The sequence below is a fragment of the Gloeophyllum trabeum genome (genome assembly GCF_000344685.1).
Source record: "Gloeophyllum trabeum ATCC 11539 unplaced genomic scaffold GLOTRscaffold_00002, whole genome shotgun sequence".
In the NCBI taxonomy this organism is placed as follows: Eukaryota; Fungi; Basidiomycota; class Agaricomycetes; order Gloeophyllales; family Gloeophyllaceae; genus Gloeophyllum; species Gloeophyllum trabeum.
Window position 1 is genome coordinate 1,867,359 of NW_006920411.1, and position 16,315 is coordinate 1,883,673.

General features: G+C 56.6%; 9 protein-coding genes across 9 annotated transcripts; 4 read left to right on the top strand and 5 right to left on the bottom strand.

Annotated features, from left to right (window-relative positions):
* Positions 1–428: 428 nt before the first annotated feature.
* On the top strand, positions 429–1,803 carry GLOTRDRAFT_70780 (ferredoxin reductase-like protein; the record flags this gene model as incomplete). Its single annotated transcript, XM_007864205.1, has 3 exons — positions 429–1,016; positions 1,070–1,470; positions 1,521–1,803. 3 exons carry the CDS (start codon positions 429–431, stop codon positions 1,627–1,629), a joined length of 1,098 nt encoding a protein of 365 aa, XP_007862396.1. The 3' UTR covers positions 1,630–1,803.
* A 263-nt stretch (positions 1,804–2,066) lies between these two features.
* Positions 2,067–2,834, top strand: GLOTRDRAFT_14510 (uncharacterized protein; the record flags this gene model as incomplete). Its single annotated transcript, XM_007863426.2, has 4 exons — positions 2,067–2,272; positions 2,334–2,456; positions 2,523–2,601; positions 2,652–2,834. Coding segments are annotated over 4 exons (591 nt in total), but the record flags the coding sequence as incomplete, so codon positions are not given.
* A 22-nt stretch (positions 2,835–2,856) lies between these two features.
* GLOTRDRAFT_103414 (uncharacterized protein) lies at positions 2,857–3,896 on the bottom strand (the record flags this gene model as incomplete). Its single annotated transcript, XM_007864206.1, has 2 exons — positions 2,857–3,742; positions 3,808–3,896. 2 exons carry the CDS (start codon positions 3,894–3,896, stop codon positions 2,857–2,859), a joined length of 975 nt encoding a protein of 324 aa, XP_007862397.1.
* Positions 3,897–4,411: 515 nt separating this feature from the next.
* GLOTRDRAFT_114098 (DUF689-domain-containing protein) lies at positions 4,412–5,699 on the bottom strand (the record flags this gene model as incomplete). The annotated part of the gene is made up of 3 exons (XM_007864207.1): positions 4,412–4,655; positions 4,707–5,438; positions 5,498–5,699. The coding sequence occupies 3 exons, from the start codon at positions 5,697–5,699 to the stop codon at positions 4,594–4,596; spliced, it is 996 nt and encodes a 331-aa protein (XP_007862398.1). The 3' UTR covers positions 4,412–4,593.
* Positions 5,700–5,912: 213 nt separating this feature from the next.
* Positions 5,913–7,339, bottom strand: GLOTRDRAFT_55344 (uncharacterized protein). Its single transcript, XM_007863684.1, has 5 exons — positions 7,176–7,339; positions 7,031–7,100; positions 6,942–6,977; positions 6,539–6,879; positions 5,913–6,482 (listed from the first exon to the last, which is right to left on the bottom strand). The coding sequence occupies exons 1-5, from the start codon at positions 7,307–7,309 to the stop codon at positions 6,146–6,148; spliced, it is 918 nt and encodes a 305-aa protein (XP_007861875.1). The 5' UTR covers positions 7,310–7,339; the 3' UTR covers positions 5,913–6,145.
* Positions 7,340–8,890: 1,551 nt separating this feature from the next.
* On the top strand, positions 8,891–9,160 carry GLOTRDRAFT_24616 (uncharacterized protein; the record flags this gene model as incomplete). The annotated part of the gene is made up of 1 exon (XM_007863453.1): positions 8,891–9,160. A coding segment is annotated over one exon (270 nt), but the record flags the coding sequence as incomplete, so codon positions are not given.
* A 540-nt stretch (positions 9,161–9,700) lies between these two features.
* Positions 9,701–13,088, top strand: GLOTRDRAFT_55347 (serine/threonine protein kinase). The gene is made up of 6 exons (XM_007863685.1): positions 9,701–10,528; positions 10,579–10,710; positions 10,762–10,831; positions 10,883–11,614; positions 11,670–13,016; positions 13,075–13,088. The coding sequence occupies exons 1-5, from the start codon at positions 9,975–9,977 to the stop codon at positions 12,282–12,284; spliced, it is 2,103 nt and encodes a 700-aa protein (XP_007861876.1). The 5' UTR covers positions 9,701–9,974; the 3' UTR covers positions 12,285–13,016; positions 13,075–13,088.
* On the bottom strand, positions 12,852–14,183 carry GLOTRDRAFT_136275 (uncharacterized protein; the record flags this gene model as incomplete). The annotated part of the gene is made up of 6 exons (XM_007864208.1): positions 12,852–13,016; positions 13,075–13,295; positions 13,358–13,414; positions 13,470–13,860; positions 13,912–13,991; positions 14,024–14,183. The coding sequence occupies 6 exons, from the start codon at positions 14,181–14,183 to the stop codon at positions 12,852–12,854; spliced, it is 1,074 nt and encodes a 357-aa protein (XP_007862399.1).
* A 274-nt stretch (positions 14,184–14,457) lies between these two features.
* GLOTRDRAFT_103419 (uncharacterized protein) lies at positions 14,458–15,113 on the bottom strand (the record flags this gene model as incomplete). The annotated part of the gene is made up of 2 exons (XM_007864209.1): positions 14,458–14,973; positions 15,027–15,113. The coding sequence occupies 2 exons, from the start codon at positions 15,111–15,113 to the stop codon at positions 14,458–14,460; spliced, it is 603 nt and encodes a 200-aa protein (XP_007862400.1).
* Positions 15,114–16,315: the final 1,202 nt, after the last annotated feature.

Below are 16,315 nucleotides of genomic sequence, written 5' to 3' on the forward strand. Positions count from 1 at the left end.
CCGGCCCCTCCCGCGGCCTGCCTATGCCGGACATGCAAAGGAAGACTTGAAGGCGGCTAAAAGACAGAAGTTAACCTGAACTTGCTGTATATCAATGACTGTCCATGCGAACGATGGACCTCTAAGCTGGGCAAGCTGGGCAATAAGTGCTTTATTCTCAGAAAGCAGTAATATTATTCATTATATATGTGTTGTCTCGGGGCAGAATGTGTACTAGAAACGTGATGGGAAGGACTTAATGATATTGGAACAACCGGCTGGCGAACCACTCAAGTACTAAGTACTCATTACTCGCTCAGGCATGCCTCTGCAATGCCTCTGCAGATCCTCTGCGATGCCTCTGCACGACCTCGGCAATCCGCGTCATGCCTCGGCACTTTTCCTGTGCCCAAAAAGGAACTCGATATGACTGGCAGAGACTTTCTGCTATGTCCTGGGTCTGTCGAAGTTCACTCAAGCTCTTCCCCCCTGCCCGAGCGTTCCATGCTTCGACAATTCGGAAGGCCTCAGGATCAGCGAGTCCTCAATATAACATCCAGCAACTGAACAGGGCGAGGCGTCGGGGCGTATACGTTTGGGTGGCTGTTGGATTATCCTCGTCAATATATCTGTTCTGGCCTGCAAAATCCCGTGCAGCTCCAACGAAATCCAATGCCTCCCTATCTCCTTCGTACTTTACTCCGGCCAAAGTCACATTGAGTGAACCCACGGGGCCAGATACCAAGCTAATTGAGCTGACCTTTCCCCCGCACTTGCTGAAGAACTTGAACGATTCCTGTGCCTTCCACCCTATATGGTCAATATGCATCAAAGACGATGACATCCAGGTTGAGCGACCGTATACTCCGCTGGAAGGAATTGATCAGGATGGGCGCATGAAGTTTTGGGTCAAGAAATATTCCAGTGGTGAAGTAGGCAGATGGCTTCACTCCAGGAAAATCGGTGACTCGATAGAAATTCGAGGTCCTGTCACGACGTGGAGCTGGAAGGACAATGAATGGGATGAGGTCGTCATGGTATGTCTATCTGTCATTCCGAAGCCGTTCTCCTCATCCGAAGCCATGCGCAGATATCCGGAGGCACGGGGATCACTCCCTTCTATCAATTGTTGCACCACGTATTCGACAAGGAGCCATCAATAGCATCCTCTAAGACTCACTTTACTCTGCTGCACTCTTCGCGTGCCGCTGATCAGCTACCTCCGTCAAGCATGCTTCAGACACTCCATAACTATACACAATCTCAGCCGAAAAGTTTCTCCCTGCGTCTATTTGTAGACTCGCGCCCATCAGGAGTCCATTCGACGAAAAACCAAATTCCGCTTTCAGAGGGTCGTATAGGGAAGTCGGAAATACAGCAAGCATTAAGCCGAACGTCCAGCCAGAGCTGGGGAAAAATCTTTGGGAGCAGCACCAGCGAGTCTGATGCGTCACAAAGAAAGGTTCTGTTCCTTGTATGTGGACCTGATCAGTGAGTGCCATTCCGGAGTGGTATGTGACGTCTGCTCATCATTGCACCAGGATGATATCTGCTATTGCTGGTCCTTTCGGTCGAAACCTTACACAGGGAGATGTAGGCGGATTCCTAGGCGAACTAGGATATAAGTCGGAGCAGGTGTGGAAGCTATGAGAATGTTGTTTCCGTTTGCTCTCCCGGGAAAAGTCTTGGGGTAGCGGACGAATCCTTAGAGCTACAGTAGATCTAATGGTTGCATCGTCTGTGCTTGAATAGTCACAGGCGTCTCTTCATCTGTATATGCTGGCCGAATTAGTAGCTTATATTCCTGCTCTGGCGAGTAGCGACACCGCAGTCCGATAATCTAGTTTCTGTAGGAGTCACCAGAAAGGTATTGGGATCGTTTCTACCGCATATGGTGCGGCCCCTTCCTAAAGTAGCACGTTCCGGACGTTCCCATGCCACAAATCTTTGTGGCAAACCGCATCTCCGCGTCGACTATTGTACCTCATTGTCTTAGCCTCGATCCCTTCGCCTGTATGATATCCTCGTCTCAAAGCTCTACGGGATCCCGTACAGCCCAATCATCGGACGGCAAAGTTGTGACTCTGTACGAAGTAGCTTTATTCGGCGAGTTCTTCTCCAAGGACCTCAAGGCGATTCGAGAAAGGTTCGGGCTGCACAGTGAAGCTGCGCAGGCCATGCATTGTCGAGAGATCCTGCTGGAGCCCTTGGATGCAAAGAGCCAGCGGGACAGTGGGGTAGATCCTATTATGCTGAGGGCGAGGAAGGAGCTGCTGGAGCCTAATGCTGGATGGTACGTGCTTGCCCATCTCTGTATCACTAGTGAGATCACAGTGCTGACTACAGACCAAAAGGGCACTGTATTCATACTCCAAGCCAGAGCCCACCAAGCTTTACTCGGACGCGACAGTACGGCCATGGGCTACTGTCCAAGTTATCGGTGATGCACTGAGCTTCGCGTCCGCTATGGGCTACGTGTAAGCCGGTGTTCTTTGAGCTACAAGTGGCAGTAATGACACACACGCGTATCCGTATTATTGCAGTCGACGGTCTCAGATATATAAACGAGGGTATTCCTTCCGGAGGGGACCTCTGGTCATCCAGATGTTCCAGCAGGAACAGGTGAGCAAGGCTGCAGCCACTTATATGATCATTTCTTTATGATGTTCCAGGTCGACCCCAAGACACAGAAACCGAGCCCAGCACACGCAGACACCCTATGGGAAGTCGAAGTCAAGAACGCCCAGCCTGCGAGGAACACGCAAGAAAGACCCTTGACGGCACTCATCCAGGAAGTCTTGAAAGTGCAAGAACTTATGAAAGGATTACTCGATCTACGACGGCAGGATCTATGACACGCTTTGAAAAACGTGAAATTTACATCCCTTGAGCTCGGAGTATCTCCTGGGCTGCTGTCCGTACGACTTGTTCCAGCTTGTCATCGTCATCTGACTGTCCCCAATCCAGGTCCTCCTCGTCTTCGAGCGACTGTGCTGCCTTGACTTTCGCAACCAGTTCCTCGTAATTAACTTCCTCGCCAGGAGCATCGTCGTCGAGTGTGGTAGTGTCTTCTGGATCAATATCGTCCCCTTCCACCTCATCCACTCCCTCGCCTCCCTCATCTCCTCCAGCCACTTCTCCTTCATCCAGTCTGCTAGGCATATCCGTTTCTGCGTCGCTCCCACCGTAGTCTCCCAAAGTTATCAACACGTTCCTCTCTTCCTCCTCGTCAGCGCTCCCATAGCCGCCCAGCAACCCGCGGATCGCCTTCACGTCAATTTTCCGTCTCTTCGGCTTCCTCTCATCTTCTCCCACTTGAATGGCCCCGCTGTCGTCAATGACCGTCCCATGGAAGCTGCCGTCCTCGAATATCTCGATACAAGGATATTCTACAAAAGATTTATTCCGGAGCAGAGACGAGAGCTTCTGCGTTGGGTCGAACTTGTAATATCCCGTCTTGGGTTGTCTGGTCAAATTTGTAGCTATACCGGAGGGTGCGGGCATAACACAGGTCGGGATGACGAACCCTTCGGGATCGTCAGGGTCAGGCATGACCAAGCTCTTCACCCACGCAGGAGTGCCCTTCTCTTTCTTGCCCTTGGGTCGCTCGGTCACTTGCTTTTGCAAAAGAGCCAAGAGAGACGTGTTAATGTCGTTCCTATGAGTGAGGAGGGTTACAGTCGGGTGCGATTGACCGGCTAGGGCGAGAGGGTCTGGTGGGGGATGGAACTTGAACTCGATAGTGAGAAGCGCGGTTTGGTTTCTAGTGAACGGAGACAGATGTCAGATAGTGTGTGCGCTGAACGACTGTTAGGTCAGTAGACGTACTTGAAATCCCAGGCAGATTGATTGAGCTTCCTTTTCTCCATTCCATCAGGCAGGAGCTCCATATCAATATCTCTGAAATCCAACTGCATCTTCAGGATATCCCTCTTCGTTCTCCCGAGTCCCTTCCCACCGCCTCTGCCCCTTCCCCTGCCCCTCATACCCCGCGCCCGAGTACCGGAACTCGCATTTGCATGATAGCCGCCTTGCGCGATTTCTCTCCCCATTTCAACCACCTTCCTGCCAACTTCTTCGAGATAGACATAGTCATCCATCATGGTCCCCCAGCTGTACTTGTTCATAGGCACATAGGCGGCCTTGTTCCGCACTCCCGAGCATCCTGTACGAGCTTTATGCGCGGTAGAGCAAGGTAGAGAGCAAGTACGGATGGTGCATCTCGGGCAAGTGTACTTTGGAGGATGTTCGTTGCAGATAGAGCATAGCTGCGGAGGTGCGCTGCTTGTGGAAGCTGTGAGTTGAGCAGAGGTAGCGACGATGTCTGTCATGGCGTCCTCAGAGACCTTCAGACAAATCCGTGGGAATTGTACAAGAGAACGGTGATTGGCTGCTCGCTGGATGACGTCCTTGTTACTTGTTATGACTACTGCGAGATGACTGAAATGCTTGGGAAATAACGCTCTAGTGATTGGTGATCCACCGGGGAAGCAGTACATGGATATAATGCAGAGGATAAAGAAAGAATATGGATACAGAACTATACAGAATTAACAGCAGATCCGAGCATTAAGCAGTAGATGCCTTATAGCAGCAAAACAAGTCTATCATGAATCATATGTCGTCCATGCCCAAGTCAATCTCGACCTTCTCGCCTGGCTTGAAGGCAGGCAACCCTTCGCAGATAATCAGCGGGCGGCACGGAACAATCACAAACGCAAACCCACCTCTATACGGGCAGCTCTCACAGCGGAATGCGTCCCCAAGGAAGCAGCTTCCACAGCTACTCGTCGCCTTTGGTGCTGCAGCGGCAGCCGCAAGCAATCTATCCCTCTCGCTCTGCTCAACTTCCACCGTCTGACCGTCAATCTTTCCATCCAGCATGACCACCTTGCTCTGGGCAAGCTCCTCTGCCTCCAACTCGGCCAAACCACACGTGCAGTTCTTGCACGCCTTCTTTCGCCGCGGCGCACCCTTCACAGCAGGCTCACACGTCGGCACTGGCCGCTCGCGGTCCGCGGGCGTGAGCAGCTTTTCAGCGTCGATCGTAGGCGTCGACGGGGCATTCAGTGTCCACAATGCTTTCTTCGCAGATTTACGGTCTGGATCTCCTCTTCGCCGCAGGGAAACAGCTGGTGCGGCAGCCGATGCTGCGGGTGCAGGCGCCACAGATCGGTTTTTGATCCCAAGGGTCTGACCAATGGCATGTGCGGGTTTCTGAGCAATGATGGTGCCTTCATTGGGTAAGGAAGACAGGAGAGTAAACCCAGCGAGAGTGAGTTCGGACGGCAGGGTGGACAGGGAAGATGCCAGGTTCAGGACGTGCAGCGTACCCAGGGGCTCCAAGCCTGCGAATAGCTGCGCAAGCAACGTGGATATCCTGGGCATGAGCTGTTCATATTCCGCGGCTGACAGCGTGACATGGACGGAAGCGTATCGTGAGGGCGTCAGTTCAGTCGCTATACCGCAGAAGATCCCGATGAGATATGAACAGAGAGACGAGGATTGAAAAACACACCTCCTTCCAGCAACCTATCAAGCATCTGCCTATCAACCTGTCTGTTGGCCTCCAGGTCGGAGACGAGACTCTGGAACTTCCCATCCTGGGCAGTAGCCAGAGAACCAATCGCTAATGCAGGCCCCTTCCGTGGAACAGCGGCGACCACCTTGGGCGACGAAGCAGCGGACTCTGCAGGCAGGTATATTGCGGTGGGCGACATGGTATCGGTCTACGGAGGTCAGGAAAAACCGACTGGTCAAATGGAGCGATGTATTTTATGACTTTCCAAAATGTGGCTTAGTGAACCGTGGGAATTCGGAATTTCGGGGATAATCCCCAAGGTCTCCCGGTCATGGGGCGAGTCAAGATTGGCCCATTGGCTCGCCACCATTTCAGCTCGAACACAAGACCCACCATCGACAGCGAAGAACAAACCCAGAGTGCACTCGGAGGTGTAGAACGTTAATTTCGCGACCAGACCAGAGACAACTACAACAGACTCGGAGGGGATAGTACGCTAGAAGAAAGCCAGAAGAACAGCGGAAACCAGCTGATAAATAGCACCATAATAGAGATGTCGAAAGCAGAATTCATAATGTATAGTAAGCAACGCCGCACCAAAAATCAGACACTCTCAGCCCTTCAATCATCGCAGTCATCAGCTAGTCACTGCTGCTCCGGGGACTCCTCCTGCATCCCATTAGCATTGGGATCCATGCCTGGCGGAGGAGGACCGGGCATGCCCTCGCCAGGGTACGGGGGAGCCATTAAGGCCGTCCTAACGCGGAACAGCATCATGCGATACCAGTCCTGCTCGGCGCCTGCCTTCTCCTGCTCGGACGTGACCGTCTGCAGATGCTGCAGCTCCTTCACCCACGTGCGATGCCAATCGACGTTACCGTGCTCGTCGAGCTCGAAGCTGTCCTCGGTGCGCATAAGGCCTGGCGGTGGTGGCGGGTAATGCAGGCCTGGTGGTGGCATCATGGCAAACGCAGGATCGAATCTTACCGGTGCGCGTTAGCAAACATCAGTACGTGGAAAGTTGCTGGATATACTCACGGAGGATACGGCGGTGGGAAGGGACCAGGCCGGCTCGGACCAGCGCCCTCCGGGCCCATGGGCGGCTGCTGGACAAACTGGCCATGAGGATCGTCGAAGGGCGCGTTCGGCGGGGGCTGGAATTCTGGCATGGTTCCATTCGGCGGCTGTTGCTGCTGGGGTTGCTCCTCCGATATATGTCTCTCGCTCTTTTTCGTCTTTTTCTTCCGGATACGATGGACACCAGTGCGAGGATCGACGTTATCGTTCACCGTCCAGTACGAGCCTTTGCCCCGATCCGTCAGTGGACGTGCTACTTTCTCAAAGCACGGGTTGAGGGACAGATTGTGGCGGACGGAGTTCTGAGACAAGTGAGCCGGTCAGCGAAGGGTAGATCGGGAGTCAGACAGGACGATCTACTCACCTTCCAGCCCGGAGGAGCAGTCCTGAAGTATGGGAACTGGAACGGAACATGAGCGCCGCCTCCACGACCCATCGGCTCTAATCACATACCCTCGACTCGATTGCATAGTATATATCTTCCAACAACAACTTCCCAGTCGGAGACCCCTTAATAGCATACCTGAGAGGCAAACACCCGTGAGAACCTCCTATGCGCAAACAACAAACAGCATCGAGACAGAAGCCCGCCACTCACCGTATAAGCGTCGAATACGGGTAGAACGGCTTGCTCCCAGGCGGGCCATCCCGGAGAGAATCGAGGTTAATGGGCAGCCCACCAGTGAGCTCATGGTCGCTGGCGTCAGGATAGTAAGAGCCCGGTGGCATCATACTGCCGGGGCTGGGCGGTGCGCCCTGCTGAGGACCACCGAGCATGCTCGGGGAGAGGATCTGCGGACTCTGCTGCTGCGACATGTGTGTGCGATGGTGCTCGATACCGCCGTCGTCGTCGTGCAAGTGCAAAATGTGCTGCAGGCAGGCCGCGGTGGCGCTGACTCAGGGCGTGCGAACCCGCGATAAGCCCGCGCGGTGATTCTGGTCGTCGTGCGAGGCATCCTTGAGCTCGAGAGTATCCGTTGCCGGTGAGTGCTAGTGCCAGTGGTGGAGGGAACGAGCGGGTGTGGTTGTGGCGGCGGTGGGTGGTTGTTTGTGCACGCCGCTGGGCTCAACATGCCATTACAATGTCCAAATTGTCGAAGACAGACGAAAACAAATATCGAAACAAGGATACACAATCCCAAACCCCTCCCGGCATCGCTCCTCCCGAGCCTCTTGCGTATGGTTTTGACCTCTGCTGGGCTCTATCTCACCATGCTCTTGCTAGGATGCCAATGCAAGCGGATTGCTGTCAGTTCTTTTGTTATGCCTATTTTCGCGCAGCTTCGCAGGGCATCTAGTTTCATGTGGCCCGTGGCTTGCAAATGCCGCTACGAGATATGCAGGCCAAGGAGACAGTCCGACTGTCTCACATCTGCGTCTGATCTACTCGCGCGGCGTTCTTAAGGCTTCGCACGTCTCAAGATCCCTCTCCCGCCTTTGTGCTTGCCGTGGCGTAGGTTTGGCGCGACGGCCAATAGCTGTATGCGTGTCATGCCAGCTTCGCCTTGTAAGATCCTCCCGTTATCTTTCGGGCCCCTATTTGATCGCATGCAGTCGTGGAAGAACCGCGTTTTATACACTGCTGGCCAGTGCTGGCCCTTGCTCGGTCTCTGTTACCATGTGACGCAGGAATGGCTGGCTCATGGCCTCTCCTTCGCATTCACTATCTGTTTCCCCACCTGGTTCATCGCAGACGCGTTGTCGGTGGCTAACATTTGTCGTCGAAGCTTTCGTGACCTACGTGCTCCGGAAATTGAGCGGTCGGCCCTTCGTTACGTTCATCTCACACAGGACGGACGATACAGTGCCCATGGCATTTCCCTCCTCGCATTTTCCTCTGTCCATGATGGAAGCACTGCAGGTCATCATGCTTGGGCACGTATTCCGATGATCAGACCTGATATGGTGCCAAGGCCGGCTAAGACTATACCCGCAGGGCTGGATACTGATACGGTGTTAGTGGTTTAGGGTAAGTGCGCTCGGAGCTTGGCTACCTGTCGACGTTCCAAGAAAAGGTTTGTGTATGACATTTTCAATATACTGTATGTACACACCTGAAGCAATGAGAGGCTATGGCGTCACCCCTGACCTCCCATTACCGCTATGGCATTTGGGACGATGCTGCACAACGGTTGACAACTTGGATTCTCTCTCTTGCCACTACATGACGAGGTTAGGGTTTCTATTAATAACTGATCACATTTTGTACAGTCGCATCCACAGTTCCAGTCTTTCATGACAGATTCACAACCGTCCCAAGCCGCCTCCCCACTACCTACGGCAACGGACGAGAATGGCTCGACCACGGCGCCGCGTCAAATACACCTGAACATTCCATCACGCCTGTACACACTGCCGGGGCTCTCATTCTTACTGGGTACGATGATCGGCGTGCAGCGCGGCGGGCGGACGGCGTCGCTGCGGTTCCTGGCGGAGAACGCGCACCGACCGCCGCGGACGGTGCGCGGGTGGTACTTTTACCAGAAGACGAAGAACTACAAGGTGCTGTGGGGGGCGCTGAAGGAGGGCGGGCGGATCGGGACGCGGCTCGGGCTGATGACGCTCGGGTGGGCGGGGACGGAGGAGGGCCTGAAGCGGGTGGGCGGGTGGCCAGGTGAGGCGCGGGAGGTCGGGGCGGGGGCGGCGGTTGCTGCAGCGTTTGTGGGCGTATGTGAGTGCGGACTGGTTGGCGTGTGGCACGAGACTGAACTGTGCGCAGACCGGCTGCGGGGGCTGGACGCGGGGCGGGTGCTGGGGCTGGGGCTGGGCGGGGGTCTGTTGATGTGGGGAGCGAGGGTTGTGCAGGAGGCGTCTAGCTAGTTGTGTCTAGTATATCTAATCCAGGCGGCGGCGTCGGGTGTCTCGGAAAGGCAAGGGCGGCGGCGTCGCTGGCGAGACCGCCGGGCCGGGCCGCGGCCATGGCGGTGGGGCGGTGGAGCATAGAAGACCGAGTGTGATGTTGGCGATAAGTAACATGACGAGCCGCGGCGATAGCCCCGATAGAAACAGCGGGCGGCGGCTGTCGACGGCTTCTGGATATCTGCACGCACTACGACACAGGTCATCAGCGACGTCGACGATGCTCAAGTTCTGGCCGTCCAGCCCCGCCGAGCTCACGCCCAAGGCCGGCCCCGATGGCAAGGAGCGTCTAAACCCGTTCGACCTGCCCCAATCCGGTTTCGCCCAGCAGCCCCAGTCCCAGTCCCAGTCGTCGTCTGCCCTGCGCCATCACCTGCTCAACGCATCCACGTCCACGTCCACCGCCCAGCCTGCCCCCGCCACTTCCGCAAATGGCGGTGATCTCACGCCTCTAGGAACGCTATCCCCGAACGCCTTCCCAATCTTCGCCGCCGCCGTCCCCACCACCCAGCTCTCTCTTCATGCCCCCGACTTCAACATGGCAGAGCCCCCGCAGCCAAAGAACAAGCGCAGCCCCCCAGACTTCCCCCCCTCCAGCACCTCGTCCCCAGCCTCCTCGCACAAGTCCTCCTCCTCCTCCACCCGCTCCGTCCGCAACCCGCTGACAAACGCCCTCAACGCCTCCTCCTCCGCTTCGTCCTCCGCCAACGGCTCCCCCGGCGGCCAGAGCAAGGGCCAGATACACGTCAAGCTCATCCAGGCGCGCGGGCTCAATGTCTCTTCGCCGCACTCGCGGCCGTACGTCGTGGTCTCCTTCGAGCAGAACGAGTTTGTCAGTCGGGACCCCATCGACGAGACCGAGAAGGAGCTCAAGGGGCAGGCGACAAACCTCTCGCGCAATTCCTCCAGCGTCGCCCTCTCCGCCCTGGGCGCCATAAACAGCAAGGACGCCGCCAAGCGCAGTACCGGCAGCGGGAAGAACACGCCCGTCCCGGGCGCCCCCAAGCCCAATACAAGCGCTAGCGGGCTCACCAACTCACTATTCGGGCGTAAGAACGCACATAATCCAGTATGGAAGCACGAGGTGTCTTTGTGAGTGCTTTCTGCGTACGGTGGTAAATTTGACGCTTACAGGAACACAGCGATGTGACTTCGGAAAAGTCGACGATCACCTTTTGCGTGTACGACCGCATCGACGGCGAGCATCCTTTCCTGGGCACGGTGCAGGTCAAGCCGGTGCTCGTCCATGATCACACCGTGGACCAATGGTACAAGTGAGTGCCAAGCTTGCAGGGAAGACGTGTCAAGGCGCTCATGTTTCGCAGACTCCAGCCGTTCGAGAACGAGGTGGTCACCGGGGAGATGCGCATACAGGTCACATTCGAGCAGTTCAAGGTAGGTAGTCCCGTCCTCTGCGACTGTATCTATCTAAAACCTATCGCCCAGAACAAACGAGCCCTCACCCCCCGCGATTTTGAATTCCTCAAGCTCATCGGACGGGGCACCTTCGGCAAGGTCTTCCAGGTGCGCAAAAAGGACACGAAGCGTATCTACGCGATGAAGGTCCTCTCCAAGAAGGAGATCATCGCGAAGAAGGAGGTCGCGCACACCATCGGCGAGCGCAAGATCCTCCAGCGCTCGCTCGAGTGCCCCTTCCTCGTCGGCCTCAAGTTCTCCTTCCAGACCGACACGGACCTCTATCTCGTCACCGACTTCAAGAGCGGCGGCGAGCTCTTCTGGCACCTCCAGAAGGAGACGCGGTTCAGCGAGGAGCGCGCGCGGTTCTACGTCGCCGAGCTGACGCTCGCGCTCGAGCATCTGCACAAGTACGATATTGTCTATCGAGATCTAAAGCCGGAGAACATTCTCCTTGATGCCACGGGCCATGTCGCCCTCTGCGATTTCGGTCTATCAAAGCCTGACCTCCGATCTGACGAGCTCACCACGACCTTCTGCGGCACCACCGAGTACCTTGCGCCCGAAGTGCTCCTGGATGAGCACGGCTACTCCAAGCTCGTCGACTTCTGGAGTCTGGGCGTTCTGCTGTTTGAGATGTGCTGCGGGTGGAGCCCGTTCTATGCCGAAGACACTCAAGTCATGTATAAGAATATATGCTTTGGCAAGATTAGGTTCCCGAAAGGTGTTATTGGGGAGGAGGGCAAGCAATTTGTCAAAGGGGTGAGTCTGGGTATATGCTCTTCCTTAAGAGTACCATACTTATTGTGACCTCTAGCTACTGAACCGCAACCCCAAACATCGACTAGGTGCCCAGCGTGACGCTGCAGAGCTCAAGGAGCACCCATTCTTCGCTTCGATCGACTGGGATGCCCTAGCCCGCAAACAAGTCACGCCGCCGTTCAAGCCCGTCGTCGAGTCGGACGACTCGACTGCCAACTTCGACCCCGAGTTCACGACCGCGGACCTGCGCGAGATGGGCCTCGAGGACGAGATGGCCCTGGACATGGACGACGCGGACCCGAGCGAGGCGTGGGTCTCCGCGTCGCTCACGGGCGGCGCGACGACGGCGCACACGCCGCTCGGCCCGCTGGGCTCGGAGAAGCAGGACGGGATCGCGATCGGGCAGGGCAAGAAGGCCGGGAAGAAGGGCGGCAGCGCGAGCCCGCCGCTCACGAACTCCGTGCAGGAGAACTTCCGCGGGTTCACGTACGAGGGCGAGAGCCTCGTGCACGAGCTCGAGGAGCGCCTCGGGCTCGGCGGCGATGAGGACGAGGCGGTGGACGAGGACGAGAACGCGGAGCCGACGACGGAGGATGAGGCGGAGGACTTTGAGCATGCCGGCGGGCGGTATGCGCGGAGCAGGCGGAGAGACGATGATATGGATCTTTAAGGATCTCTGCTGTTGTCCCTGCAAGCGTTACGCTCGTAATGGCTTGGTTCTCCAGCATGCTCAAGTAACTATCCTATCCTCCACTCATGCACCCGCTGTACCTCGGTCTCATACAAATATGCCTCCGTCGCCCCCCTCAACTGCTCCATCCACTGCAAATACACTGTACTCTGAATCGCATATTTAATCCACATTCGACCACCAACGCAAACGGCATCTTGTTCCGTGTCGCGTCCGTGTTGTACCTCCAACCCATGTAATCACTTTCTTCGCCGCACATATATTCTTGCTCTTCACTTTCGCTTTCGCGCACACACGGTTTTATTGGCGACGGACGATTTACAAAGTTTAGTCACAGGGGGCGCGTGTAGGATGGCGGACAGGCTCCGGAGACAGTGTTCAATCAATCAATCCATTCCCAAGTAGTAGAGTATAAATGTAGTAGTAATAATAAACAGGGTGTAGTGATATGCCGTATTGCTGGAACGTTGAAGTGAAAAAATCCTGAAAGTATCCGGGATGGATGCTCCTTCTGGGAAGTCCGGAAGAAGAGAAGCGAGGCCGAGGCTACCAGTCGTTGAGGCTGTGGCGGCCGGGACGGGCGAGGTTGAGACCACCACGGAGGAGGGGCAGGAGGATCTGGCCGCCGATGATAGTATTTTTGACGATCGAGTCCACTTCGTGGGGGGTCACCCGTCCGTACCAGACACTCGAGCCTTGGGGAGTGTAAATCTGTATTTGAAGTCATTTTGCATATCAGACCGAAATAGACTTTGCTGTGAAGACGTACGATGCAATTGCCCGCGAATTTGTGGCCGCCGATGTGCGAGTTCTTGAGGATGAGCGCGCGCTTCGTGTGCGCGTCGCCGAGCTCCTTGAGCCGCTGCACGATCTGCGCTTCCTTTTCCTCTTCGGAGCCCTGCAGATCGTCCAGCGGCGGGCCGCCCAGGGACGGATCTTCGAGCTGCGTGTGCGCCTCCCAGCCTTCGCGTTCTAATGCCTGCGTGAATGCTGCCGGAGCGGGGTTAGACGTGCACCCGGGATATGGAAAGCCAGGGAAAATGGGGACGTACTGTGTTCTAGTTTGGGCGCGCTGATAGCGCAGCGGTTGTCCCGCCGTTTGTGCGAACCTGAGAGTTGGGGCTCAGAACATGGGTAGAGACAAGCAGCTTGAGAGCGACCTACAGAGTAAGATCACACAGTTGTAGGGCAGAATCCACGTCTTCCCTTGCGTGAGAGGGGCGCCAGCGCGACCTACAGACGGGTCCAGGGCCGCCTTCCAGAGCGCCTTCGCACCGCCTAATGAGCGTGGGATATCCGTAGCGACCTTGTAATCCGGGAGGATGAGCACGGTCTCGAGATTCTCGTCGTCGGACACGGTTTTGTGGCTGCCGTTCAAGACGAGGACGTTCGAGCCCTCCGAGACGTCGTATACCCCTGGGATGTTGGTGCCGCCAGCCTTGCGCCGCTTGGCGGAGGGCGAGGACTCCTTGACGTGGTAGACGTACGCAGCGAGGGTGCCCTCTGCATCTGTCACTTCCCTCTCCCAGTCCGTCTTTCCGGTGGAAATGACTATCTATAGGGTGCGAGTCAGGGCGGGCGCAGGACAGGGGTGAGCGCAGCTTGCCTGTCGCCGAAAGGGCTTGACGGACCCCAGCATCTGGGACTCCCTGTCCACGTCGAATCTCTTCGGGTACTCGTCATGTCCTGCTAAGTCGTTTAGATTCAACCCTGAGAACTCAGCACGAGTAAACACGCGCCTTTGTCGCATGGGTCGGCGCAGGACCTGCAGTCGGCGGTGGCGAGCGGGATGTTGGCGGCGTCGAAGGCGGGGCGGTTTGCGTCGGTGTCGGGGGACTGGCCGAGGATGATGGACTTGAACTTGCGGAAGCCGCTCATGGCGTGTCGCGCGGGGACGGTGAAAGGAATAATACGCCATTGGCGGTCTGTTTTAACGAGCCGGTCTGCTCTGAGTGCGGCCACAATTTCGTGTCTGCAATCTGATTAGATCCCGAGCGCTTGCGTATCGGCCGCGGCTCAGCTATCCATGGGACTGTGCCGCAGCACTGCGAGCAGAGTCAGGCTACAGATATCTTATGATACAGCGACCGGCATAGCTTATGCAAAAACACAATGTAAATCCGCACTTGATGCTGGTGAAACAGTCAGCGCATCACAAGTCTTGTTCGTCCGGGACGAAAGGAGTAATCAGCTCGTATACATCCTCGTTGCCCCCGCCCCGTTCCCTGTTTTCCTTCTTCCCAAACACCCTCCGCAGGCGGTAGCGCACGCCCTTGCGCTCTGGCAGGTCCGACTCCTCGTACACCGGCACGTCCTCGGGGTAGCACGAGTTCACCAGCTGCGCCAGCTTCCGCATCCCGCTCGAGCTGTCGTGCAGCGCCTTCCGCGACTCCTCCAGCGACGACTGCAGGTACAGCGCCATGTTCGGCAGCGTGATCGGCAGCGCCGGGAACGGCGTGTTCGGCGTCAACGGGATGGTGTACGACTTCGCCATGGGCGAGTCTGCCCCGTCCCGAAGCAGCGCAGGGAGGGACGAAAGCGTGTACGAGTACGGCAGCGTGTTCACGTCGCCGTTCACGTATTTCCACCCGCTCGCCTGCGCTTGCGGGACTGGGTAGTCCAGTGAAAGATACAGTATTGTGCGCCATTCCGTGGAGCGGTGGTGGACCTATCCGTTGCACTCAGTGGACACGCCGGCGAAATCAGGCTGACTCTGCTTACCCGCACGAACTGGACGACTGTCCGTAACTTGAGGTCCTGTTTCAACGCCATGGCCTCTATGCTAGCCTCGATCCTTCCCGTCCTCATTCTGACCAGCAGCTTCAGCAGATGTCGCCAAGTGGGAGCCTGGATGTGATATGGCGGCGCCTTCCCGTACGGTAGCGTGATTACGCCCTGCGGAGCCTCTTGCATAGGCGACAACTCTGGTGTAATAGACGGTGCGTGAAATCCCATCGCTAAGCAAAAGCCGAAATTAGCTTCTTCAAAGCGGCTCGACTCGGATGATCTACTTACACACTCCCAACAAAAGCTCAGGCTCGACGAACTGCAGCGCAGACGCAAGAGACGGCTCAAACTGGTTCGCAGCCACTCCGTCCTCTTCCTCCAAGCTTGCCAACGCCGACCCCGTAGACAGGTACGAGTGTCGGCTGGGACTGCCACTCCTGCCAGTGGGAGTGGGAGACGCCATTGGATCGGGTACAGGAAGCGCAGCAGGGCTCTCCGGACTGGGAGACCCAGCGGCAAACGCCGCCGTTGCACTATTGGGGAGGAGAGGGCCTACCGACATGGACCTGACTGCATGTGGATAGAGAAGTGGGAGATCGGCATGCGTCGTCGATACGACCCCCGCCGACTGACTTCGACCCAAGTATCCGGCTTCGTGGAACGTCTGAGGTCTTGAAAATCCAGGCGCACTCGGAGGCGCTCGCGAGTAAGCAGGCAAGTCATTGGCGTCCGAGGAGAGGCGGGCTTCGAGTGGTGGCCGGCTTTCTTGGTCCTTGAGGGCAGCTTGCGCTTCCTCCTCGGCGACGAGTTGCCGCGCAAACGCTTCGTCGTCGATGTGGATCTGTTGCGGCTGCGACTCACGCTGAGCAGATCGGGCCTCCTGCTCCGCCTCCATCTGTAGTCGGCGTGCTAGAGCTTCATCGTCTCGTAATTGCTGCTCGGGATCGGTGGAAACGGACGACCCAGTCGTATCGCCATTTGGCATCGATTTGGGACGTGAGGTGGAGCCCTCCGCCTCACCCCAATCATCCGGATGAACATCAGGAAAGTAGGATGTCCTCTTCCTCTCGTCTGCCATTCGTGCAGACTCGGCAAGCGCTCGTGCGAGCTCCTCTTCTTCCTCGGCAGCTTGTCTTGACTGTTCACTCGCAGACTGTGCTGATAGAACCAGGGCCATTGCGAGAGCATCATCCTCATAGGTATTCTCTTCTGCTGTCTCGGCCACCGACGGAACCTGGGGTTGAGGAAAGGATACTGCGGGCTGCGGACCCGATTGGGGTCTC